General features: G+C 41.5%; 1 protein-coding gene across 1 annotated transcript in view; it reads left to right on the top strand.

Moving 5' to 3' along the window:
- The window catches only part of LOC126266933 (chondroitin sulfate proteoglycan 4), a 551,011-nt gene extending 524,428 nt beyond the window's left edge, over positions 1 to 26,583 (top strand). Inside the window, exons 21-22 of the mRNA XM_049971625.1 lie at positions 12,169 to 12,492; positions 23,718 to 26,583. Coding sequence (XP_049827582.1) covers positions 12,169 to 12,492; positions 23,718 to 25,199 — 1,806 coding nt within the window. The 3' untranslated portion in view covers positions 25,200 to 26,583. The remainder of the gene's footprint in view (positions 1 to 12,168; positions 12,493 to 23,717) is intronic.
- Positions 26,584 to 27,567: the final 984 nt, after the last annotated feature.

The raw sequence follows: 27,567 nt of genomic DNA, 5'->3' as shown, positions 1-27,567 counted from the left end.
GCTTGCATACATGTGATTTTACATTATAGTTTACACAACTATCATGTGGTTAAACAGTTCAATCAATAGTGCCAGCAATGACGAATAGGTGCAAGTAAGAGTCTCATAACATTTCATAAACAGTAAACACACAAAAAATCAGGTTATACATATATTCACATAAAATCCTTTGAATAGTTCAATAAACAAGTAGCACTCCTCAGAGTAGTTGAGAGTTCCAACAGTATCACCCAGCAATGATCAACAGGTGCAAACAGCAGTCTCATAACATTTCATCAGCAGTATTTAAACAGCTCCAACAGTGGCACCCAGTAATGTTGAGAAGGTGCAGACAGCAACAAGTGACATCATCTCAGTAGAAGCAGTTCCATCAGTGGCACCCAGTAATGTTGAACAGGCTCAGACAGCAACAAGTGACATCATCAGTAGTAGCAGTTCTATCAAAGTTGTACAAGTGCAGGTAACAGTCCATAATATTCACTATCACTAATTAGGCAGTTCTTCAGAGTTCATCAGCACAAAATAAACATTTCCAAGTGCAACTATCAATGATAAATGGTGCAAGCACGAACAACAGTTTGAACACACACACAATTGCTTTACAAAATTATGATCAATGCTCTTACACTAAACTAACAAATTATAATAAACACACAAATGATAACAGATAATTGTGATATTAACTATTTCAAATACACAAATATCAGTAAACCTATAATATTTATGGGTGTCTGTGCAAGCCACAACAAACAAGTAAAATAATATTTAGGAGATAGGTCAGTACCAATTATTTGGGATTAGGAAAGGAAAACACACAAAACACACTCACACATCTTTCATCCACATTTAAGTAATACTGTGTAATTGAATGGTGTTAACTGTGTAAATGCAATTCTGTCAAAATTTGATGCCCAATATGTGTATCAAGTAGTAGTGGTACAGTGTATAACAGTCAATAATAGTTAGTCAACGTCATAGTCATCGTGTCAAGACCAATGTTTGCCAACCCAACTTTTTCTCAACAACTGTCAGTGTGCCATGATATGCAAATACTTCCTTTCTCCAAAAAGAAAGCATATACTGCTTATTGATTTAACAAAGTGTGTGTGTAGACAATCTTCTAGTGTTCTAGTCTGCCATCTTCATCCTCCTTGTTCCATACAAACCAACAAAAAAAAAGTATGTTCCTCGCTTACTTTACCTCTTATCCACCAAAACTCCAATAATCATCAGCATCACATCATCTTAATACTTCAATAATATCTCCTCAATACGTCGATACCTATAAACCTTATCACCAGTATAATTTACCTTACCTCTTATCCACCAAAACTCCAATAATCATCAACTTCTCACAATCTCAATACCTCAATAATACCTCTTCAATACGTCGATACATATAAACCTTATGGCCAATATCATTTCACTTCCATAACAACTCTTTCCTCTAGACAGTCTCCTTGAACAAGTACAGATAAAATCCTAGTGCGAACTTCAATTCATCATCCCATACAATCCAAAGACATAATGTCCACACACAACCTCTGTGTAATCCATCTGACCCAAATCTTCTACTCATTATGAATTACAAAATACATTTTGGTTGCCTTGTCCATCATTAAATAAAAGAGATGCATACATGACCTCTAACGGCCTATAGTTTGAATAACTCTCAGTAAGTAAGTACGAGTACGGATTGTGAATGATCGTAATATTTCACAGTGTGTACACCACTTCAAGAATCATGTCAAAACAGAAGCAAACATGTGGAGTATTTATTGTGTCAAGTGTCACTTGCTATTTCAATTGCTCACGAAGAATGCAGTGTAACAACTGTCAATGGTCTAAACCTAATGTTGGTATGTTATGTCGTTAGCTTCCTTCCTATTAGCATAAATTTAAACAGCTTCCATAAAACCCCAGCTCATGTGACTTCAATGAAGTTTGTTGTACCAATGTCGTTCGTAGAATTATAGCAGTTCATTATCTTATCTTAAAATACAAGGCACTGAACGTAAGCAAAACATGCAATGGCGAGTAAATGTACCAGTAGAGAACATAATGTTAACAAGTGTATGTAGCACAATCCCTATAACGAGGATCTACCAAGCGAACTATTTATAATTAATACCATAGTGTGGCCTAAACTCCATGTTCGTACACCGTACATCAGCATTTCTATATACCAAATTAATGAATAGTTATGACAACAAAGCAGAAATGTGTAAATATGCAATCCAAACGCATTGCAGCAAATATATATCTCACATAATAAACAGGTCATTAGCATTATATCAGCATAAGCAAATAAATGTTTTTTTTTTTTTGTCATCAGTCTACTGACTGGTTTGATGCGGCCCGCCACGAATTCCTTTCCTGTGCTAACCTCTTCATCTCAGAGTAGCACTTGCAACCTACGTCCTCAATTATTTGCTTGACGTATTCCAATCTCTGTCTTCCTCTACAGTTTTTGCCCTCTATGGTTCCCTCTAGTACCATGGAAGTCATTCCCTTATGTCTTAGCAGATGTCCTATCATCCTTTCCCTTCTCCTTATCAGTGTTTTCCACATATTCCTTTCCTCTCCGATTCTGCGTAGAACCTCCTCATTCCTTACCTTATCAGTCCACCTAATTTTCAACATTCGTCTATAGCACCACATCTCAAATGCTTCGATTCTCTTCTGTTCCGGTTTTCCCACAGTCCATGTTTCACTACCATACAATGCTGTACTCCAGACGCATATCCCCAGAAATTTCTTCCTCAAATTAAGGCCGGTATTTGATATTAGTAGACTTCTCTTGGCCAGAAATGCCTTTTCTGCCATAGCGAGTCTGCTTTTGATGTCTTCCTTGCTCCGTCCGTCATTGGTTACTTTACTGCCTAGGTAGCAGAATTCCTTAACTTCATTGACTTCGTGACCATCAATCCTGATGTTAAGTTTCTCGCTGTTCTCATTTCTACTACTTCTCATTACCTTCGTCTTTCTCCGATTTACTCTTAAACCATACTGTGCACTCATTAGACTGTTCATTCCGTTCAGCAGATCATTTAATTCTTCTTCACTTTCACTCAGTATAGCAATGTCATCAGCGAATCGTATCATTGATATCCTTTCACCTTGTATTTTAATTCCACTCCTGAACCTTTATTTTATTTCCATCATTGCTTCCTCGATGTACCGATTGAAGAGTAGGGGCGAAAGGCTACAGCCTTGTCATACATCCTTCTTAATACGAGCACTTCGGTCTTGATCGTCCACTCTTATTATTCCCTTTTGGTTGTTGTACGTATTGTATATGACCCGTCTCTCCCTATAGCTTACCCCTACTTTTTTCAGTATCTCGAACAGCTTGCACCATTTTATATTGTCGAACGCTTTTTCCAGGTCGACAAATCCTATGAACGTGTCTTGATTTTTCCATTATTAGCCGTAACGTCAGAATTGCCTCTCTCGTGCCTTTACTTTTCCTAAAGCCAAACTGATCGTCACCTAGCGCATTCTCAATTTTCTTTTCCATTCTTCCGTATATTATTATTGTAAGCAGCTTCGATGCATGAGCTGTTAAGCTGATTGTGCGATAATTCTCGCACATGTCAGCTCTTGCCGTCTTCGGAATTGTGTGGATGATGCTTTTCCGAAAGTCAGATGGTGTGTCGCCAGACTCATATATTCTACACACCAACGTGAATAGTCGTTTTGTTGCCACTTCCCCTAATGATTTTAGAAATTCTGATGGAATGTTATATATCCCTTCTGCCTTATTTGACCGTAAGTCCTCCAAAGCTCTTTTAAATTCCGATTCTAATACTGGATCCCGTATCTCTTCTAAATCGACTACTGTTTCTTTTTCTATCACATCAGACAAATCTTCACCCTCATAGAGGCTTTAATTCTATTCTTTCCACCTATCTGCTCTCTCCTCTGCATTTAAAAGTGGAATGTCCGTTGCACTCTTAATGTCACCACAGTTGCTTTTAATGTCACCAAAGGTTGTTTTGACTTTCCTGTATGCTGAGTCTGTCCTTCCGACAATCATATCTTTTCCGATATCTTCACATTTTTCCTGCAGCCATTTCGTCTTACCTTCCCTGCACTTCCTGTTTACTTCATTCCTCAGCGACTTATATTTCTGTATTCCTGATATTCCCGGAACATGTTTGTACTTCCTCCTTTCATCAATCAACTGAAGTATTTCTTCTGTTACCCATGGTTTCTTCGCAGCTGCCTTCCTTGTACCTATATATTCCTTCCCAACTTCTGTGATGGCCCTTTTTAGAGATGTCCATACCTCTTCAACTGTGCTGCCTACTGCGCTATTCCTTATTGCTGTATCTATAGCGTTAGAGAACTTCAAACGTATCTCGTCATTTCTTAGAACTTCCGTATCCCACTTCTTTGCTTATTGATTTTTCCTGAGTAATGTCTTGAACTTCAGCCTACTCTTCATCTCTACTATATAGTCCCCTACCGGAGATCCGAATGGGGGACTATTCCGGAATCTTTTGCCAATGGAGAGATCATCATGACACTTCTTCAACTACAGGCCACATGTTCTGTGGATACACGCTACGTGTCTTTAATGCAATGGTTTCCATTGCCTTCTGCATCCTCATGTCGTTGATCATTGCTGATTCTTCCGTCTTTAGGGGCAATGTAATGTTCATATGTAATCTTAATAAGTAAACATGAAGGCGCAAGCAGATAAGTCACAAAGTATTACTTACATACATAACCATATCAGAACAATTAATCTGGTGACAATTATAATTTAAATAAATATGCGCAGCAGGCACATAATTAAAAAAAATGTGACATCAGTGAAAAAGCAGTGTAGCCAAGCGATGCATAATATACATAAGTAACAACCCTGTTCATCAATCAATCAGTGTCAAAATCAGTTAACACAAAGTATAAATCACGTAATCGCGAGCAACGAATTACGTTTAAAGTACGTACCTAAGTGGAAATATGTTACCTGAAAAATAAACTCAATTAATAGTTACCTTTTTAGTTTATTACTTTCTTCTTCGAAATTACATTCTTCCTGAAATTTTCTAGATAGCAAGTCCTCTTAACATCGGACACACACGGAATTTACCTGAAGTTCTTAAATATTTTATACAACCGTATCCTGACAAATACTGAACGTTAATAACATAATTCATCAAGTCACTATAGCTTTCTACTGAATTTATTCGGAGAAATTAGACTGTGTATTTGTTTACGGCTGCCAGTGCATTCGCACTGAGCTCTCGATCAGCTGTAGGTACGCGTGACGTGGGAAGTAATTGTTTGCGGTCAACGACTGCCTTGTGCGGCGCGCAGACTTCACTGTTGCTTTGAGTATGTGCCGCCGCCAAAAAACGGCGCGGTATCCTTGTATTCTCTGCGTGTTTACGTATAACTGTTAGTTTCTCAAAAATACGTCATTCCACAAAAATTATAACGTTCGATATATGATGTATTCCCTTAGAGCGCCGTGATATGAGAGTTTCTACTTCGACAGTGTTATCATGAATAATTTAGCGAACCCTATATGGCCCGTTATAAAGCAGACACAAGCCTTTTCCTTTGTGAGACAAACGATGAGACTTAATTAACACCTTTTGACCAACTGACTAGGTTTTTAAACGACCAGGACGTTTAGCTGATTTCTCTCTTCTAGCAGCCGCAGATGCAATATTTTGTAGAGGCAGGTTGACAACTTCAGAATGCCGCAGTTTCCAGAAACGCGGAAAAGGAACGATTTCAGAAATGCGATTTGTCGGTGCTTTATTTTTTTATTTCAATATAGGCGGTAAAGAAGTTGAATCATTAGGGAGTTCATTCAGAATGTTTTGAAAAATATGAAGATACTGATCCCACGTTCTATGATTCTGATGACAAAGTCGACACAATTTATTGATTTCCTTCATCCACCTCTCTGAAGCGTTACATTGAGGGTGAAAAAGTGAAATGAAAATTGATTTAACCTTACGACGCCGTAGAGTACGAAGCCAAATTTTAGAGCGAAACTGTGATCCATTATCTGATATAACCTTATCAACAAGTCCCACGCCTTTAAGAAAATGTTTGATGAAAGCATTAGATACTGAACGAGCTGTTGCTTTGCGTAAAGGTGTAAAACACATATTTTGATGTCAATTACACTGCTACCAAAATGTACGCAAAACCATTAGTAGAACGAACCACTGGACCGAACAAATCGACTGCAGCCATGTCCTTTAATTTCGGTGGAATGATAGGAAACAACGGCACTCTGTGAGAAATAGTTGGCGGCTTAGCCATTTGACATAATTTGCATTTGGCAAGAACAGATCGAATACGTTTTTCCATATTACTGAAATAGCAATTTTCTCGTAATTTATGAAAGCATTTTCTGTGACCAAAGGGTGAATAACTGAAATGTGTATACCAAATCAATTTATTAACCCACTCATCAGGAATGCAAACTAACCAAACAGAGTTGTCGACCGATTTTCGTTTAAAAAAAATATCATTGCGAAGTAAATAATACTGTCTAATCGCTACGTTTTCCTTCCCCCTCCACTTCTCCTTAATTTCCTTCCAGATTGGATCCTTGTTTTGCTCCTTAGCGATGTCCTGGAGCGAAGACGAAATAAAATTTTTAAACACAACACCTTGAATATACATCAAACAATAATTGTTTTCTTGGCAGTCCTCCTCAGCACTTTGTTTCAAACCCATAGGTGCACGTAATAAAGCATCAGCAATAATACCCTTTTTGTAAACAATACTAAAATCAAATTCCTGTAGATACAGCGCCCATCGTGACAGTCTTCCATGTGTTAATTTTGTTGACATAAGAAATTCCAGAGCTCGATGATCAGTGTAAACCTTAGTATGTCTGCCATACAAAAATATGCGAAATTTTGTGAAAGCCTATACAACAGCCCAGCCAAAGCTTCAAGTTCAGTAATCAAATAATTCTTTTCTGGTTTAGAGAGAACACGACTTCCAAATGCAATAGTTTTCTGTACTACAGCGCCGTTTTCTTCTATCTCTTGAAATAAGTGTGCACCTAGGCCTTTGTATGATGAGTCCGTCGTCAAACTAAAATCTTTGGTTAAATCCAGATGTAAAAGAAGTGGAGCAGCAACTAAAGTGTCACGAAGTTGTTCAAATTCTGATTGAGGTTCCTCATCCCAACACCAATTAGAATTCCTTCCAGATAGTTCACACAAACGAGGTGTGGCCAAACTATCCAATCTAACAAAGCGTCTAAGAAAATTACAGACACCAAGGAAACTACGAACATAACGTTTTGTAGTAGGAACAGCATAATTACGAATAGCGTCTAGATTCTCTGGATACCTTCTGTAGAAATAATATGACCAAGAAATTTCACTTGAGAACGACCAAATTCAGATTTCTCCAAGTTCACTGTAATGCCAACTCTTGCTAAAATATGTAATAATGAATCCAATATTTTGTTGTGCTCACTCCACGAACGTTTAGCAATAAGAATATCGTCAACATATGAGGTAATATTGTCACTGAGATAAACAGGTAAAATTTCGTTTAACCTACGAATGAATGCTGCTGAAGATATAGTAAGTCCAAACGGTAATTTCCGAAATGATTAACAGTTACCAAAGGCTAAAAAGGCCGTGTATTTTCTATACTCAGGGTGGAGTTCTATTTGCCAAAAAGTTGCTCGCGTATCAATCGTGGATAAAACTTTAATTCCATGGAAATGTTGAAGAAGTTCATCTAAATTTTGTGTACGGTCAGTTTCAGGAATGATGATATTATTTATCTGTCTGGAATCCAGAACCAAACGAATTGACCCATCCTTTTTAAGAACGACGTGTAATGGGCTGGTATAAGGACTGACTGCTGGCTCAATAATGCCTTGATCTAACATGCATTGAAGTTCACTCTTAACCTTGTCTCTATAAGCCAAAGGAATAGCGTACGTTTTTCCTCGAAATGATGTGTGTTCTTTTACTTTAAACAAATATTGTAAGCCTTGTATAGTTCCTGTGTGATGACTAAATACTGTAGCATGTGAAGTCAGAATTTGGTGCAGTTCTTCTCTTCCAGCGTCATCTGGCACTTCAGCTTTGTTAACCTTCTCATTAATTAGTTCTTCGCTATTAATTATATCATCCAGCCCGTCTCTCTATCTATTGTCGTTGTCATGAATGAACATAATGTCGTCATAATGCTCAGCGAAAACATCAGACGTAAGAAACCTTAAACATTTTGTGTCTGATTCAGATTTTGTTAAACATTCGAAAAATTTTAAACATTTCGCCATTCCAGCAACAGTCAAGTTCACACTTCTTTCCTTAAAGTTTAAAATTGCCTTAAGTGTGTTAAGAAACTGCATACCTAATATAATTTATGTACTGAGTAATGGAACAATAATAAAATTAGCAGAAATTTCGTATCCTTGACAAATGAAATTTAAGTTAGTCTGTTGTTTGACTTCCACACTTTTTCCAGAAATAGCTCCTCGAATTGTAGTTTTAGAAACAGGTAACACAGGACAAGCAATAGTTCTTACACATATACGAAAAACTGATTCACTAATATCATTCAATGGGCTCCCAGAATCTAAAACCGCAGTGAACTTATTCTTACCCACACATACTTGAACAACAGGATGTAAAAATTTGTCTACATTATTTTCCTTTTCGTCTAGCAAAATGTCTCTCATGTCTTACAGGCGTACGTAGTGTAGCGTCGTAGTGTTATTGCTTTCTGAACCGTCTATATTGCTGCCAGAAGCCGAAGCCACAAGTCATTGCCGGTTATTTGCGTCACGTCTTTGATTATTCGCGTCATTTCGCGGATCAATTTCTACGATTTGCACTTGTCTCTCTGAATTTCTGTCACGCGGAGAATGCCAATTAGATCCCTCATGTCTGTTACACTTAAATTCTTGGTTGTGTCTGTTATTAAAATTTCTGTCTTCCTATCTATCTGCATGACTACTTCTTGTATAATTTCGACTGTCACTTCTGAAATTATTGTTATACCTTCTACCCTGGTTATTTCCGTAGTAAGAATTCCTACTGTTGTATGAATAATTTCTGACTTGATGATACCGATTACCGTTTCCGTATGATTTATCATTCCGGTAGAAGTTTCCGTTATTATAATTGTGTGTGTAATTTCTGTTAGAACGTCTGTTACTGTCATAAGGCTGGTATTTATTGTCCTGTCTATTTCGCCTGTCATTCTCAAAATTACCCATATAACGTCCATTCCGATCATTATCCCTTCTCTCAGAAAATCTAGTGTGATTACCGTTACTGAAAAAATTACAAGAAGTCCCGTCGTCATTGTCATACTCAAGTTCTTGTAGCAAAGTCTTAAAGGTCTCAATGTCGTCTTTACATCTTCCGGCTAAAGCAATTTGTCTTATGGATTGTGGCAGCTTAGTTAAGCAAATGCGAATTAACTCAGTCGGGCTATAAGGGTTGGAAAGGAATTGATTCTTTCGAATCATGTCTTCGAAGTATTCTGCCGGCGTGCGGAACTCAGACTGTTTAAAATTACGCTGCATAATAAGACTATGTTTGACTCTGTGTTGTGTGTTTTCGGACCAATATGCCGATAGAAAACCATGATAAAAATCATTATTGTCAAGTTTGGGCGCCTAGCGCTCTCTTGTTGCTTCTCGTAAATAAAATAAATTATTTTCTTCAAAGCCCTTTGCTATCTGTGATTCTAAATTTCTTCTGCTGTCTTTTCCTACGATTTCGCTTTCAATTTGTTTGACTTGCTTTCGTAACGCCTCAAATTCCCTTTTAACGCGTTCACTAAATTTTCCTTGATTTTCAACATGTTTATTTATGTTCTGGTACTCTTCGCTTTCTGAAAATGGCAATGGAGCTGTATCATCTGAATCTCTGTCCCCATTTAATCTAACATTTGTCAATTTATCTGAAATCTCCTCAACTCTTTCCGATAAGTTACCTATTTTTGTTTTGTTTGTTTGTTTATTTACGTCTTCCGTAAGTGTAGCCACTCGGGTTTCAGTATTGACACATTTAGTAATTAACTGTTCATACTGTTGTGTTAGGTTATTTATTCTGTCATTTGGTACATATTCCTCGATTCTTTCAAATATTTCTTCCTTATCGTGTGCGCGTTGTAAATTTAACTCTGAAAATTTTTGTACTATCACGCGATCTCTTTTTTCCTGTTCACTATCCTGTTCCGTTTGTCTGATTTATATTGAAATTAATCTATTATTGCGAGCATTCAAAATCGGTTGTACTTCTTCTCTAATTTCTTTTTTTAATTCATCGTTCAAGTTCTTAAAACATGTCACTATTCGTGAGTCTAACCGTGTCTCCATTGTTTCCATCTCGGTTTTAATTGTTCCTATTTGTGAGTCTAACCGTGTTGCCAATGTTCCCATCTCTGTTTTTAATTCAGATCTTAACTGTGATCCCAATGAGTCTAACCGTGTTTCCATTGTTCCCATCTCAGTTTTAATTGTTCCTATTTGTAAGTCTAACCGTGATCCCAAATTTAATATTGCACTCATCCACTGCTCCATATTAACTTGTTCGAAATTCTTTTCGCCCCTAACATTTCCCGTAAAAGTAACTTCCTTCGTCGTAGCAGTAAAGCTATCAGTTTTATACTATTCCAGAATCTTCTGTCATTAATCTCGTATTCAGAAAACTTTTTGATTGTGAAAAATTTTGAACTGGTTCCGGACTACTTTCCCGACTTATTAAATTTTTTTCTACTTCATTATTCGTCATACTGTTCCCCTGTATTGGCGAGTTCGCCATGTTAACAATTTCGTCATTCTCACTATCCATCATTTTTGCCTTTTTCATCGATCGCGTAATTATTTACAAAACGTAAAAAACTCGTCACTATACGAAAATTACACACAATATGACACTTTATCACCAACAATACTATTCACACAAAATGCTTCCCGACAAACACTATTAACGAACAATTGAAATCTTGATAATCGTACAATATTCTCAAACCCCTATACAAGACATTAAAAATTAAATATTGCAAAAATTCCATTAGAAGAATGACAAGACAACTACAAATGTTGAAGTACCAAATCTACACATGCAATACAGACTACAATTACTAAACTACAAATTACTACAACAATACTACTGTCTGCTATTTTTCCTATCAAAAGAATTCCAAGGGACGATCCGAAGCAGCGGTCGCCACGTGCATGGGGGCTTAATTAAATAAAATGCTAATAATTTTAATTTTAGTCGCTGTTTGTCCGATTACGAAGTCTCGTAACCGGTTGGCCCTGACTAGTATTACTCCGCAATCTGACTGCATAGAATAACAACAAATAATGAAAGGAAATTTCCGTTTACACAATTAATTAATTAAGTCCCCAGCAACTATAAAGCTACGAAACAACAAAGCACAAATGTAACTGTTCTGCGTGTGGAAGTGTGATTCAACGTACACATCTGGCACGGTTCTTCCTCAATAAGACAAGATATTTTAAACACGATTTACACAGAAGTTATTTAAAAAAAACTAGAAATACTATAATTGCATATATAAACCAGAATTACAGTCTAATACAAGAACACGAGCCGGATGCTTTGTTGACTGAACCAGTGACCCAGAGGCATTGTTATTTAGGACATTTTAAATAAAAAATTTTCTTTACCTTCATATATATTGAAGAAAAATACACTCTGATCATTACAGCATCCCCAATCGAACAACATATGGTGTCTTGCCCAACAGAACAAGAGCACACGACATGTTCACAACTAGTACTCTATCGACATCGTCTCATCAAGCACTGATCACGCCTACCTCAGAACTACAACTGCCCACAGCAACTTTTGAGCAAGCACTGCCAGTGGAGGCGGCTGAATAATACTCTTTGGCGAAATCTCTGGCGCTGTTACTCAGTGCAGCCACCTTTCACTAACTAACCTAAGAACATCGCACACATCCATGACAGAGGCCGGATTCGAACCTACGACCGTAGCAGACGCGCAATTCTGGACTGAAGCGCCTAGAACTGCTCGGCCGCAAAGGCCGGCGAAATTCCTGTTGCTGGTCACATTGTTGGGATATATTGTCGGCAAAATGTAGTTTTTACTGCTGCTCTAAACGCAGCCTTTAGTTGTTGTGGACGCTAAGTGTACACCTCCGTGGCGGCGGCAGGTGGTGTACCAGCACGACGGGTCGGACACGCTGAGCGACGAGGTGCGCTTCTCGCTGCGGCTTGAGCCGGGCAGCGTGCTGCTGCTGAACGCGACGCTGCCGGTGGCGGTGTCGCCCGTCAACGACGAGCCCTTCCGGCTGATGACGCCGGCGCCGCACGCCACCGTGGTGCAGGGGCAGGCGCGCGCCCTCTCCAGGGAGCTGCTGCTCACCGAGGACGACGACACGCCGCCCACCCAGCTCGTCTACGAGGTCATCAGCGGGCCCAGCGCCGGCCGCCTCGTCAACGCCGCCAACGCCTCGCTCGGCGCCGCCAACGAGACGGTAACTACCTGCCTTACTTCCTCTCTGACAAGCTCTCAACACTATGCGGACCGAAGTACCGAGCGATCCCAACTAACAACAAAAGACGAAATGCCGATGATTTGTGAAGTACGGAATTCGAACAACGATCATCTCAAAGGCATTTAACTTACAAAACCCTTGTTCGCCCGAGTCTTGATAAATGTTCATTATTAGTCGAGTCGCGACATTCTGTTGTCGCAACGTTTCGACAAGTTTCCTGGTCTTCATCTTCAGGTGAACTGTCAGGGTTATGTCTAGTTCGTTCCTTCATAGCCGCTGGTACACAGATTCCTCTGCCGAGAGCCCAACGGGTGAGCCAAACACGTATAAAAAAAATGGTTCAAATGGCTCTGAGCACTATGGAACTTAACTTCTGAGATCATCAGTCCCCTAGAACTTAGAACTACTTAAACCTAACTAACCTAAGGACATCACACACACATTCAAGCCCGAGGCAGGATTCCAAACTGCGACCGTAGAGGTCGCGCGGTTCTAGACTGTATCGCCTAGAACCGCTCGGCCACTCCGGCCGGCGCAAACACGTATCCACCGGAAGGTTGGTCTACTAGCCAGAAAAGTGTGCAGCCCGGCGGCTATAAAGCTATGGATTGGACACGAACCCAATTACTACGAAACTACTCAGAACGTTGCTGCAACACGTTGTGACGACTTCTATCTTGTTTCGAGAGGGTGCGTTTCTGGATGAGGTATCGAATATATTGCTTCCCCCTACTTATACCTCCCGAGGAGATCACGAATGCAAAATTAGAGAGATTCGAGCGCGCACGGAGTCTTTCCGGCACTCGTTCTTCCCGCGAACCATACGCGACTGGAACAGGAAAGGAGGGTAATGACAGTGGCACGTAAAGTGCCCTCCGCCTCAAACCGCTGGGTGGCTTTCGGAGTATAAATGTAGATGTAGATGTATCATAACCGAAGATGATTTCATCAATTAAGTTCCGACGCCAGATTGCCCATTTCTTCAACAGATGCCCTTCTAGCCTGTTGCTTATTCGTTTTATCATCATCTTAAGTTTACGTCTTTGCTCACCTACTCTTTGTACTACTTTTCCATTTCGTATTTAATGCTCTCACTTAATTTTCAACATTATTCGGCTGCGTCACATATTTCCATATTTCGCAACCACACAATGCTGACAGACCTTTTTCCTCCGTTCCATATCAATATCTGATAGCAGTGGCAGTTTTTTTTTTTTTTAACAAATCTTTCTTCGCCTATACCAGTCTACAAGTCGACTTTCAAAGAATAAGTTGCACGTTATTGGGGCAGACCAAGTAAGTTTTATTCAGTGATGCCCTACGCTTCATAATGGGACAGATAATGGCACTGTTCGCAACATGATCAGCTTCGTTTAGCCTTAAGTCTTATTCTGTTCTAAGTAGGCCTGTGTTAATTACTCTAGAAAACACTAAATCCTCCTCAAGTATTTCCTCAAGGACTGCATCGTATGCGAGTCCTCGCATTAATATTCACCTTGAACATTAAAACCTGATCCAACGACCGATAGCAGGCACGAGAACTAGAGGAAATTAGTTCCAAAGAAAGCACACGTTTCGTCGCGAGTTTGTTTAGTAACCGCAAAAACACCAATGTGATGCTCATCGTACTACAGTGACAGATGTTACAAGAGAACCGAACTGCATCACTGAAAGCTTCGTTGTCAAAATTCCGTGAACGCATGTCCCACGAAGTCATGCAACACACTGCTCCTCCAACACACCTCATGTGGAATAAGCATCGCAGTTGCCCTTATGACGGAGCACACGCGTAGAACAGAATAGGTGGGAGACTATAGTGGCGCTGAATGTACCGTCCGCCACACACCGCATAAATGTAGATACACAAAGTGAAACGATTATTCGGATCTTATGTGCATTTAATATGAGCCACGTGTGTAATACCGCAAGTCCAATTTTGTTCATATAGATCTATTCATCGACTTGGCGAACATTATATGTCACTGTAGTAGTGTTCCGTGTTGGTGGATAATCGAACATCCTCTCCATTTGTTGCTCTATTAACCGGTCGGAAAATTTCCAAGTACACGTGACGCGTGATACATTTGTTGGCGAATAAAAGTACACTCCTGGAAATGGAAAAAAGAACACATTGACACCGGTGTGTCAGACCCACCATACTTGCTCCGAACACTGCGAGAGGGCTGTACAAGCAATGATCAAACGCACGCCACAGCGGACACACCAGGAACCGCGGTGTTGGCCGTCGAATGGCGCTAGCTGCGCAGCATTTGTGCACCGCCGCCGTCAGTGTCAGCCAGTTTGTTGTGGCATAGGAGCTCCATCACAGCCTTTAACACTGGTAGCATGCCGCGACAGCGTGGACGTGAACCGTATGTGCAGTTGACGGACTTTGAGCGAGGGCGTATAGTGGGCATGCGGGAGGCCGGGTGGACGTACCGCCAAATTGCTCAACATGTGGGGCGTGAGGTCTCCACAGTGCATCGATGTTGTCGCCAGTGGTCGGCGGAAGGTGCACGTGCCCGTCGACCTGGGACCGGACCGCAGCGACGCACGGATGCACGCCAAGACCGTAGGATCCTACGCAGTGCCGTAGGGGACCGCACCGCCACTTCCCAGCAAATTAGGGACACTGGTGCTCCTGGGGTATCGGCGAGGACCATTCGCAACCGTCTCCATGAAGCTGGGCTACGGTCCCGCACACCGTTAGGCCGTCTTCCGCTCACGCCCCAACATCGTGCAGCCCGCCTCCAGTGGTGTCGCGACAGGCGTGAATGGAGGGACGAATGGAGACGTGTCGTCTTCAGCGATGAGAGTCGCTTCTGCCTTGGTGCCAATGATGGTCCCATGCGTGTTTGGCGCCGTGCAGGTGAGCGCCACAATCAGGACTGCATACGACCGAGGCACACAGGGCCAACACCCGGCATCATGGTGTGGGGAGCGATCTCCTACACTGGCCGTACACCTCTGGTGATCGTCGAGGGGACACTGAATAGTGCACGGTTCATCCAAACCGTCATCGAACCCATCGTTCTACCATTCCTAGACCGGCAAGGGAACTTGCTGTTCCAACAGGACAATGCACGTCCACATGTATCCCGTGCCACCCAACGTGCTCTAGAAGGTGTAAGTCAACTACCCTGGCCAGCAAGATCTCCGGATCTGTCCCCCATTAAGCATGTTTGGGACTGGATGAAGCGTCGTCTCACGCGGTCTGCACGTCCAGCACGAACGCTGGTCCAACTGAGGCGCCAGGTGGAAATGGCATGGCAAGCCGTTCCACAGGACTACATCCAGCATCTCTACGATCGTCTCCGTGGGAGAATAGCAGCCTGCATTGCTGCGAAAGGTGGATATACACTGTACTAATGCCGACATTGTGCATGCTCTGTTGCCTGTGTCTATGTGCCTGTGGTTCTGTCAGTGTGATCATATGATGTATCTGACCCCAGGAATGTGTCAATAAAGTTTCCCCTTCCTGGGACAATGAATTCACGGTGTTCTTATTTCAATTTCCAGGAGTGTAGAATAACCATGTCGTAAGTACGCACGCTTCTGCGGTCAGAGATATGTGTTACTGACATGTCGTTCACTGTTGCCGTATCTTCCTCTACCGCGTCGTTGATGGTCCCCTTGTCTTATATTTCGTCACGACCCCTCTACTGGATATGATATTACGTCACAGTTAAAAAAATTGTTGATTGTCTCCTATAGTGGAAGGACCGGAGAATTGCTGCTGTTTATTACCCTATTCCTTCAAAGCTCCTGAAATCATTGGGGGAAGTGGTAACCAAGCGACATCAAAGTAGGTGTGTAGAATCTATGACATACCGTGAGGCATACAGAAAAAATATGATCCAGATAGTCCCGAAGATTGGAAGGGCAGATAAGCACGAGCTCTGCTACATAATTAGATAAGCGACTTTTACACCCAAGCTGCTGACAAGGAAAACGTACAAGCAATGGGAAAGAAAATAAAAATCTGTTACATGACTATCAGTCTGGCTTTCTAAAGGGTAAGGGCTCCAGAGGGGCGACGTTGGAATTGATACTGGAAACAAGACTAAAGAAAAATGAAACGTTCGTACAATTTGTCGATGTGAAGAAAGCTTTCGTTAATGTGAAGCGGTGCAAGGTGTCTGAAATTCGGAAATAAAGAAGTAAGCTAGAGTGAAAGACGTATAATACACATTCTTGTTATTGTACATACGTAGTGCTCGAGTTAAAGACAGTGTAAGGCAGGGATGTCGTCTTTGAAATTATTGTTCAATCTGTACGTCAACGAACAAAGATTCAAGAGTGGGATTAAAATTCAAGATCGGAGTGCGTCAATACTAAAATTCGCTACTGACATTGCCAGCCTCAGGGAAAGTGGACAGGAACTACAGGACGTGTTGAATGGAACAAAGAATTTAATGAGTGTAGAAGATGAATTGAGAGCAAGCTGAAGAAAGCCGGAGGTAATGGGAAGCAGCAGAAACGAGAGTAGTGATAAACTTAACATCAAAATTTGAGGCCACGAAGTAGACGAAGTTACGGAATTCTGATAACTTGGAAGTAAAATAACACAGGACCGACTAGGCAAAGAGGTCATAAAAAGCTGATTTACACGTGCAAAGAGGACATTCCTGGCCAAGGATAGTGTGTTAGTATCAAACATTGACATCAATCTCAAGAAGAAATTGCTGACTACGTACGTTTTGACCACAGCATTGTATTGTTGAATAGTAGAGTGGGGAATCCAGGAAAAAAGAGGATCGAAACGTGTGAGACTTGGTGCTATAGAATGGTGCTGAAAATTAATCTGGACTGTTAAGATCGGGAATGACGAGGTTCTCCACAGAATCGGTGAAGAAAGGAACACTGACAAGAAGAAGGTACAGCATGACAGGACATGTGTAAAGACATTAGGGAATAACTTTCGTGATACCAGAGGGAGCTGTAGAGGGTAAAAACTCTAGAGGAAGAGAGAGATTGGAACACGTCCTGCAAATCATTGAGGACGTTGGAAGTAAGTGATACTCTTAGATGAAGAGGTTACTAGAAGAAAGGAATACGTGGCTGGCCACATCGAACTAGGCAGAAGACTGACGATTCCAAGACAGAACAAATATTCCCATTCAATATGAGCCATGATTGTCAGTCATAGGGGAATAGCGTGTCGATAATTGTTTTACTCATGGGAGATATGGGTCGCATAGCGGCGGTTTATGGCTGGGCAACGGTTGATAACAATGAAAATGCAGACCTATAGCCCCCCTCTCTATACATATTGAAACACTGTTTTAATATTTAAGCGACCTCCCTGATCTTGTGCTTCAGCATCCCTATCTGCTTGGCGAGTACGCAAGTCTCACTGAATTTTACTTTCTTACCGCAATGTTTGTCTTGTTTTGCCACCGTCGATTTGTTGTGATGCCTGTGTCGCTTTAGGCCTTATGCACCCGGATGGGTGTTCATTTTAGCTTTACGGTTAGGCCTGTGTTGGCCTCTCCACGCAGTGCACACAACTGTTCTGTAGGGTCAAATACTTCTTGTCTCATACGGTTGTTTCGCAAAACGGACTGCACATCATCTTACGACACGACGCTGTCAATTTAGGTTTATGTTAAATAACTATGTCATTTAAGGACTGCGTATTATCTACCTTCACATACATTTCGGCTCCCGGCATCGCTGCCTTCTTGATTGCGGTAGTACTTGGTGTCCTATGCCCTGTGTCCTGTGTTTACACTACCTCCAGACTGACGTCACAAGATGAGCACGATATCGAAGTTGCCGCCTGAACACCTGTTGAATGCAAGTCCGTGTTTCCACACACTGTTAAGCAATCACCTACGATCGTCCTGGAACGATAAGTGTTTAACGCTGAAGGCGTCGTACACGATTCCTAATAGCTGGCAAATGCAGTTAAAAACCTGCTAATTTTCTCTGCGAGGTAGTGACAACACGCAGTAATTGTAGTAGCACTACTAGGATATAGATATTGGCATTACTAATTGTACTGTTTGCTGCAGCAACTAGCCTATTATTATTTTCGACTCTCGACCGTGTTCTTCGTGGGAAACTGTTGTCAAAGTCTGATTCAAAAAGAACAAGAGCGGTGATGTAAATCTGCGAACTGGTCAATAAGTGATGGTGACCTTCAAAGTGTGAAACATTTTGAGTTCATCAAAGTCTACATTCCCTCCTTCGACTGCTCGAAACGTTATAGGAACGCAGAAGATTCTTCATTTTGGCCTGCCGTCGTTCGGCAAGAAAGCGCTTGCAGTAAATTGTTTGTGGACTGCAACTGCGTTGACCGATATGATTAAACGTGGCTCAGAATAAAGGCACAATTCAAGTTATACAAACTGTTGTACATGCCAAAGAAAACCGATCCCTAATTATAGAAGCAGATATCGTATCTTATGCATTATACTCGTTCTAAATCAGCAGGAATACTCTGAAAGACAAGGGATTTATATCATATTTGAAACATTTCAATCAACACTTCGTTACGAGTCATTCATCAAGCTAAAATTATTGTCACAATTTTTTCATGCGAGTTTCACTCACAAGTGGTCCATGTTGTTGGTTCAGTAGTGGCGTAGCATGATTCACATATGTGAAAAATGCACTCCATCTGTCGACATTACCTTCCAAAAACGTGAAGTACATTAATGCGTATCAAGCTGCAGCTGTTGGAATACTACAGTTCCACTGTTCGGGGACAAAACTATCAATTTCTGCAAACATATTTGTTTATCTTCTTTTAAGATCCCATATCCGAAACCTCATCAGGTCACTGAAAACAATTACGAATTAATTATATTATAACTGTAACTTTTTATCTCCTCGTACTTAGAGTCATCATGGTTCTCGCACCAACACGTAAGATTTGTAGATGTTACTGATACAAAATCTAAGTATTCCTGTGGTACTTTACTCATCTTCACTACCCGTTATATTAGCAACATTATGTATCTCCACTATTTTCTAGGCGCCCAGTCCAGAATCGTGCGACTGCTACGGTCGCAGGTTCGAATCCTGCCTCGGGCATGGATGTGTGTGATGTCCTTAGGTTAGTTAGGTTTAAGTAGTTCTAAGTTCTAGGGGACTAATGACCACAGCAGTTGAGTCCCATAGTCCTCAGAGCCATTTGAACCATTTTTTTTTCTAAGTTCTAGGGGACTGATGACCACAGCTGTTAAGTCCCATAGTGCTCAGAGCCATTTGAACCATTTTTTTATCTCCACTATTCATACTATTTTACATTTATTTGCGCCTCACCGGGATATATGGTAAGGTCCAATGAAAACTGTGCCGTTTGATCCATCGCAATGAACGTGTTCTGCTTCAGTTTTTTGATCTGGTGAATGGTGATTTCGACAAGAGTTCAAACTCTACAGTTTTGACAGACATCGGCGAATATTGACTACTTAATTTTTTGTGGATACACGTACTGACAGATCGAAAATAATTGGTGAATAGCAAGCTTAGTGGTGTAGAATTAGTCTTTTATACGTGTAGGTAGAGAGTGAATTTCGGAAAACGAAGCAAGTTAGAGAGGCATGGAAAGAGGTAAACAACAACTTTTTGAATACTGCTGCTGACTGAGTCATACAAATTTTGAATGGTAGTGAATGCGACTTAATTCATTTCTACCAACGAAATATTCCATTTCATCTGGAGGTGCTGTAAGTGGTAACGGAGTGTTATTTGTTTTGGAGTACACATCAAAATGAGTGAACAATGTTAATTTCCCCAGTCCCGCATTTCCAATAGTGCGACTGGAGACGTTAACATCTTGCACTACCCCACCCAGTACTGGGATCAACGTTCACTTTGTTAGATAAGGTGATCTTTATAGATATGTTTCCTTCCACTTCAAAACTAGAGGTCTATGAAATCCATTACAGAATTTCACAATGTTCCACAGACGGAAGATTGTACGTTTGCATTAGAATTCTCAGCTCGTCTATGAATGATCATCTTTCATGTTTTCCTGTCTCTTATGTCTCTTAAAGCAAGTTTAGTTACTCTTTATTTGCTACAGGATATTTTACCATGAACTGCTGCCTATTAATTCCTTCAGGAAACATTGCAAAGCTGAAGATTCCAGTCAAGTTATTATTTTGAAATACATTATTTATTTATGTGCAATGAGTATCTCATTTAAAAATGAAATCCTCAGAGGAAAATTGTTTGTACTATACACAATATTTTAGGATACACCTAAAGTACATGCAACTCTTTTCTTCGATTTTTTTATCCTGAGCAATTACCAACGCCTCGGTTTCCTCCAGGTCTTGTATTCTCGCAGATTCCTGCCGTTTAATTTTATTTGCTAACAGAGTAACTTTTGACTTTTTATTACTTTTCTTTACATAGTTAAATCAAAGTTTTAAATCATGGAAGTTATTTTATTATTATTACTAATAATGCTCAGTAATATAAGATTTATTGTAGTTATTATACAACAGTTTGTTAACACATATGCTTCAGATTGAAACTGTCAACTGGAACTCTGTGCTGTTAATAACTACCGATATCAAACGTAAATGTAAAAATTCCACAAATATGTAAAGTAGAAAAACTAGTTTCACTTCTCACATAAGCATATATTTGTGATGTCTGCCCTTCAGAAAGTTAAAAGCGCATAAAATGTAGCTATTGTAACTGCCAACAAGAAAAGGGCAGCATTGTTGATAAGACGTTTGACATTAATTAATTGCAGCAAACTCATTTCACTCAGTGCATGACCATCTTCAGTGCAAATATTAAATTCTTGAAGACTTTTGTGATAAAAGCACGAATTATAACTTCATCTTGGGGTCAATAGAGAAGAACATAGCAACTAACGAACAAGTTTTGATATGTTGAAGTTGTAACACGTAATTTTATTAGACGAGACTCAAAGATTACAATAGTTCCAGTTAAGATTGTCACGGAGTAACTGAAATCGACTTGCTGTAATAAATTATTTGAAACTTGTTACGACCGATGCTCCCATTGCTCTTGTTTATAATACCAATATTGTTGTCGTTGAGCAGATACTTCCCAATCGAATCCAACATCATGTAGTTACTCACTGTTTCTCAAAAGAAAAAGTACTTGAAAAAATTATGTTATTAGCCTCTATACCCCGTAAATTGCGTCACTGCTTTGGACTCGTAACCTACAAATCAAGCAAATTCATCGCAAACACATATACTCTGTTACACATCCGACGGTTTAGAGAGGTAAAGAATGTGTATCTATCTTTTTCATTTGCAGCTCCTTGTATTGGCCGTATTTGCAGTTAAAATGTTTGGATGTGAGGTCCGCCAGTTACGCAAAACACCGTTTTTCTCAGTATCCAAATATGTTTCGGCACCACTGGGTCATCATTAGTGGGTTTTCGTTTCTATTTATTCTGCAATGTGAACATTTTTCTTAAATGATTATAAAATTATGAGCATTTTTAGTTTAAACAACAGATCGTTTCTTTTTGTAAATACCTTTACATATGGTGAGTATGAATTTTCTGGATCACTTTAGTGTTAATTGTTACAGGTAACTATTCGTCTGCAACCAGACGATGTTGATGAGAAAGTTTTTTGCTGGGCGTTCACCTATCGTCTAGAATATAATTTAGTTTTTTGCGATGTTTTCGCGCCTATTTTCGTATTTACTTACATTTTCGTGTGGGAAGCACTTCCATTTTCCGCATCATGCTGAGCTGTTGTGATGCATACGTAACTATGACAAATATGTTCCACAAATAACGTAGTAGAACGCTTTTCACTACACCAGAACACAGTGTGATTGTGGCTTGTTATGTGTCCCGGCCCAGTCAGTGTTCATTTGTTCACCAGAGAGTTCGGCGCCAAATTTGCATTACGAAACTAGACGCGAAAGACTAAATTGCACTCAAGAAGACCGGTTAACTCCCAGCAAAAAACTTTCTCATCAACATCTTTTGGTTGCGGATGACTAGCTACCTGTAATAATTAACACAAGTGATCCAGAAAAATCATGTTCACCAAATGTAAAGGTATTTACAAAAAGAAACGATCTGTTGTTTGAAATAAAAGTGCACATAATTTTATAATCATTTAACAAAAATGTTCACATTGCAGAATAAATAAAAACGAAAACCCACTGAAGATGGCACACTGGTGCCGAAACATATTTGGGTACTGAGAAAAACGGTGTTCTGCATAACTGGCGGACCACACATCCAAAAATGTGTATCTAGTCAGTCCCGGAGTTGATTAACGTATCATGGTCGGGGTTCACAGTAATGTAGAATTCTTTTAAGGACATCATATTCGCCATAATTCCATTCTCGACCTTTGCGCCAATTTATAATGGCACTGCAAAAGATTTTGCTTCAGGACATGTTCGACTTTAAAATCCTCTGACATGTATAGGAGACATCGTCAAAAAAAGGCCTATTACTGACGGTGAATTCTAAAATATGACATGTACTGAAGCAAAATCTTTTACAGTACCATTTTCAAAAAAATGGTTCAAATGGCTCTGAGCACTATGGGACTTAACATCTGAGGTCATCAGTCCCCTAAAACTTAGAACTACTTAAACCTTACTTACCTAAGGACATCACACACATCAATGCCCGAGGCAGGATTCGAACCTGCTACCGTAGCGGTCGCACGGTTACGAACTGAAGAGCCTAGAACCGCTCGGCCATTTCGGCCACAGTACCATTTTAAAATGGTCCAAATTCCGAAATTGGAATATTGTTGTTGTGGTCTTCAGTCCTGAGACTGGCTTGATGCAGCTCTCAATGCTACTCTATCCTGTGCAAGCTTCTTCATCTCCCTGTACCTACTGCAACCTACAACCTTCTGAATCTGCTTAGTGTATTCATCTCTTGGTCTCCCTCTACGATTTTTACCCTCCACGCTGCCCTCTCATACTAAATTGCTGATTCCTTGATGCCTCAGAACATGTCCTACCAACCGATCCCTTCTTTTAGTGAAGTTGTGCCACAAGCTCCTTCTCCCCAATTCTATTCAATACCTCCTCATTAGTTATGTGATCAACCCATCTAATCTTCAGAATTTTTCTGTAGCACCACATTTCGAAAGCTTTTATTCTCTTCTTGAAATTGAAATTGTGAAATAAATAATTTCTGTAGTCAATGGCGAATATGATGTACTTAAAAAATTACAAAGTTGCTACAAAGAGTTCATGATCCTCTTCTCTTACGGCAGGTGGTGAGATTCACGCAAGCGGACATCGACGCTGGGAACCTGATCTACGAGCATTCGGGCCCGCTCCAGCCGGCCACGTTCTACTTCCGCGTGTGGGACGGCCGCTTCAACCCCAACTACACGGTGTTCACGTTCCACGTGCTGCCGCTCACGCTCAACGTTTCTCTGGGCCGGCCGGTGGCGCTGCAGCAGGGATCGAGCGTGGCGCTGCTAACGGCCGACCACTTGGTCGTGTCGACCAACGGCCGGCCCGAGGACGTGCGCTACAACGTGACGCGGCCGCCGCGCCACGGCGCCGTCTACGTCCACGACTCGCCGGCCCGCGAGTTCTCGCAGGCCGACCTGGACGCCAAGCGCGTCATGTTCATGCAGTCCGACATGACGGCCGAGAGCGACGCCTTCCAGCTGCGCGCCTGGCTGCCCGACGGGGCCTCCGGCGCTCCGGCCGTCGTCGTCGACGGAATAGACGTCGAGGTCAGCGTCGAGCCGCTCGTCAGGATCGGCAACTTCACTCCGACAACCGGCGCTAAGAACCGACTGGGTCTCCACGCGCTCGACGCCACGCCGCTGGCGAAGCTGACCAACAGCAACCCGACGTACCTGGTGGAACGCCGGCCCAGACTGGGCCGCATCAAGAAGATCATCCGCAGCTCCGGCGAGAAAAGAAAGGAGCGCGAGCGCGAGGTGAAGCAGTTTTCGCACGAGGAAGTCGAGAGCGGCGTCATCTACTACGTGGCGAGGGCGCTGCCACGGCTGGAGCCCGGCGGGGCAGAGGACGCCTTCCAGTTCGTGCTGAGAGCTTCCATCTTCCAACCCGCTCGCGGAGAGCTGAGGTTCTTCGTCAGGCCAGAGATGGCCGCGGGAGTGGTCAGCGACGCGGCGAGCGACGTGGGCGCCGCCGTCCAGTCCACGAGGGGTCCTCCGCAGCCGCTGCCGGGGCCCAAGAGCCCCGTCAGTCGGGAGAGCGAGCAGTCTTCCGGCACTGTCATGAGCAGTGACTACGTGCTCATCGTGAGCATGGTCCTGGGGGTGGTAGTGGTGTCTGTTCTCGTCGCGGTTGTAGTCAAGTGCCGTTCGTCGAGAGCCAGGGCGGCTGCCAGCGGCCGCACTGTCCAGTCGAAGGTGGACCTGTCTGCGCCGCCCCCACTGCCTCGCCCGCCCCCAGACGATCTCCTGCCCCCGGCCCCCGCCTCCCCCAGCGGCCTCCAACGCGGCGGTATCAGCGCCAAACGGTTTGCGGCAAACGGCTCCCCAACTCCGCTCGGTTCGGGACTGCCGCCGCCGTCCGTTCTCCAGTGCAAAGTGATTCCTCTGGAACCTGTCGAGTCCGTGGCGGGTTCTGACGGCGAACTCAATGCCCGGTACCCTTACGGCGTCGCCGACGAACCGACGGAGGAGTGGAGCAGTTACGATGCGTCCGAAATCGCGTATCCTCCACGGACAAACAACCCCATGCTGCGACGGAACCAGTACTGGGTATGAGAGTTCATGGCAACGTAGCACATTGAAATTGCAGTACAAACAGCGCACATCTCAGGGCCAAGGAAACTGTCGCTTACGGCAGCATGGACGCTCGTAAGACTTAAAGAATTTCGCACGGATTCCCAGATATATGAAACAAGGGAATTTTGTTGTCGTTAATCTGCTACAAAAGCGTAAGAAATTATTGCGTACACATAATCTTGAATATAAACTTACAAGTCTGTAACAGTAACTTGTGAGATACAGAACAACCTGCAATGAGTTCACACGAAAGTAACTAGCTACTCATCTACACCTTCGTGAGCAATCCATAGGAATGAACAGTGAGCATTCAGCTTCTCACACGCAAGTGAAATAAAAAAAGATGGTAATCAAAGTGAAAGGAGGAAATGTCGGACACTACTGGTGACGTTCCCGGATAAGTTAATAAATTAGTTTTTAACAGAATTGCCCCGTCATTATAAATTGTTAAATGCTGTCCGTTCTAATGGACACAATAAACAGGACTGGGACGTTCTTAAACAAATATGCCTATCTCAATGAAATAACAAAATAATTTGTGAAAAATTGAGTGTCAAGGAAATGGTCAATTATTGCTCATTAGACACAGAAACTAATATCACAGTCCGCAGTTTCAGAAACTACTGCACACAGGGCGATAAAATTGTGTATTCTGAAGGTGTATGTGAAGAAGTAACTAACACATACATTAGACATTAACACAGCTAATTGGAGAACGTTTATTCGCGAAGTATCTAAGATTTAAAAAAATATATTTCACGTTGAAAGTAACAAGAATGAAAAAATCACTATATGAGCTCTCAATAATCATTCGAACTCTACAATGGAAATAAAGCGCAAAAAAAATCTGAAAAAAAGTTGCCAAAACACAAATCGTGAACTGCACTGTCTCTACAGCTGTTCGGACAAGTGGCTATTTTGTTGTGTATCGTAAGAGTAATTATTTTTTAGAACTTTGTTACGCATATGCCTGACATACTGATGACGCAGTCACATAATATTGTGACCTATCGATTACCTACGATCCTGCTCTCCAAAGACGTTCAGGTCTTTCCTCGACTGCTACAGTGTTTATAAACTCTTTGTCTTTCTGCAGCAAGTGTGGCACTACATAATACAAAATCTTCCGACTCGTTACAGAAATACTGCTTTAAAATATACTGAATTTGTTTCTGTGACAACGCAACTGTCATTCGATACTGGTTTCACTTACATGAAACTGTGACTATCGGCTCAATTACAAGATAATACTGTAAAAATATATGATTGTATGTATGAAAAATGTGGAAATGACTTGATACAGGAATGTATTTTTTTAGGAATGACTATTAGAAATAAAAGAAGACTTTCTGAAACACTGTTATTTAATAATGTCGGCGTTTTATTAACAACCCATCTACCAAATCGTTTAATCCTTTCAAGAGGTCGTAGTCTGAAATAGTGAACCCGTACAGAGAGGGATGGTCACTTGATGAAAGAATGAACTCTTAATTAGGATCAACATCCTACAAATTGTGGCCTCTAGCTATTGGTTTCGTGTGGTTTCTTAGAATCATTTCAGGTAGATACTGGGACTTCTTCGACTGAGCTTTCAGTCCTGCCTGAAGCCCTCAACATCCTTCAAGCAGACGCTTCGGCAGCCAAAGTATTCGAAAATAATATCCCTTTACTTGAGTGAATTGCGTATATTTGTCGAATTCGATGAGTCATTACATTGACTTACCAAAGCATGTAAAATTACGTGGTCACGAATGTTGATATTCTATGACACCAAAAGCCGTTTGTTTTCATTTCGTCTACAATACGCTCAATGCATTACGTTGGTCCGCTTAATACGGGATGAGTCAAAAAGAACTTTATGGCTTTCGAATTATATAGAAATTTATTGAGATAACTAACAGAATAGATACAGGTGTCATCTTGTAGCAAACAACTTCACATTTCACATTAGAGTGTTAAGTGTCATTTTGGTTCGATGTAACTACCATTTGCGATGCGGCAAACATCCCACCGGTAGTCAATTTCTTTCCACACTCGTTGCAGTAAGTCGGGCGTAGCTTTGCTGCTGCATGAAAAATTCAATTTTAAGTTCGGTTTAATTGTTTGTCGGGGGGGGGGGGGGGGAGGGCATACACAAGATCTTTACCGAAAGCCATAGAAAGTAATCGAATGGTGTCAAGTCCGGGGAGCGAAGGGGGCATGCGTTTGGCCCTTCAAGGGCAGTCCACCGACCTGGGAAGCGATTATCGAGGAAATCTGGAACTTACACGAGGAAATGAGGTGGTGCACCGTCTTGCTGGTAGTAAATTATCACCATCCGTCACCTTAATGGGTATGTGGAATTAAA

This window comes from Schistocerca gregaria, chromosome 4 (genome assembly GCF_023897955.1).
Source record: "Schistocerca gregaria isolate iqSchGreg1 chromosome 4, iqSchGreg1.2, whole genome shotgun sequence".
NCBI lineage: Eukaryota > Metazoa > Arthropoda > Insecta > Orthoptera > Acrididae > Schistocerca > Schistocerca gregaria.
Note: the sequence above shows the minus strand (reverse complement) of the source record. Positions and strands in the feature narration are given on the sequence as shown.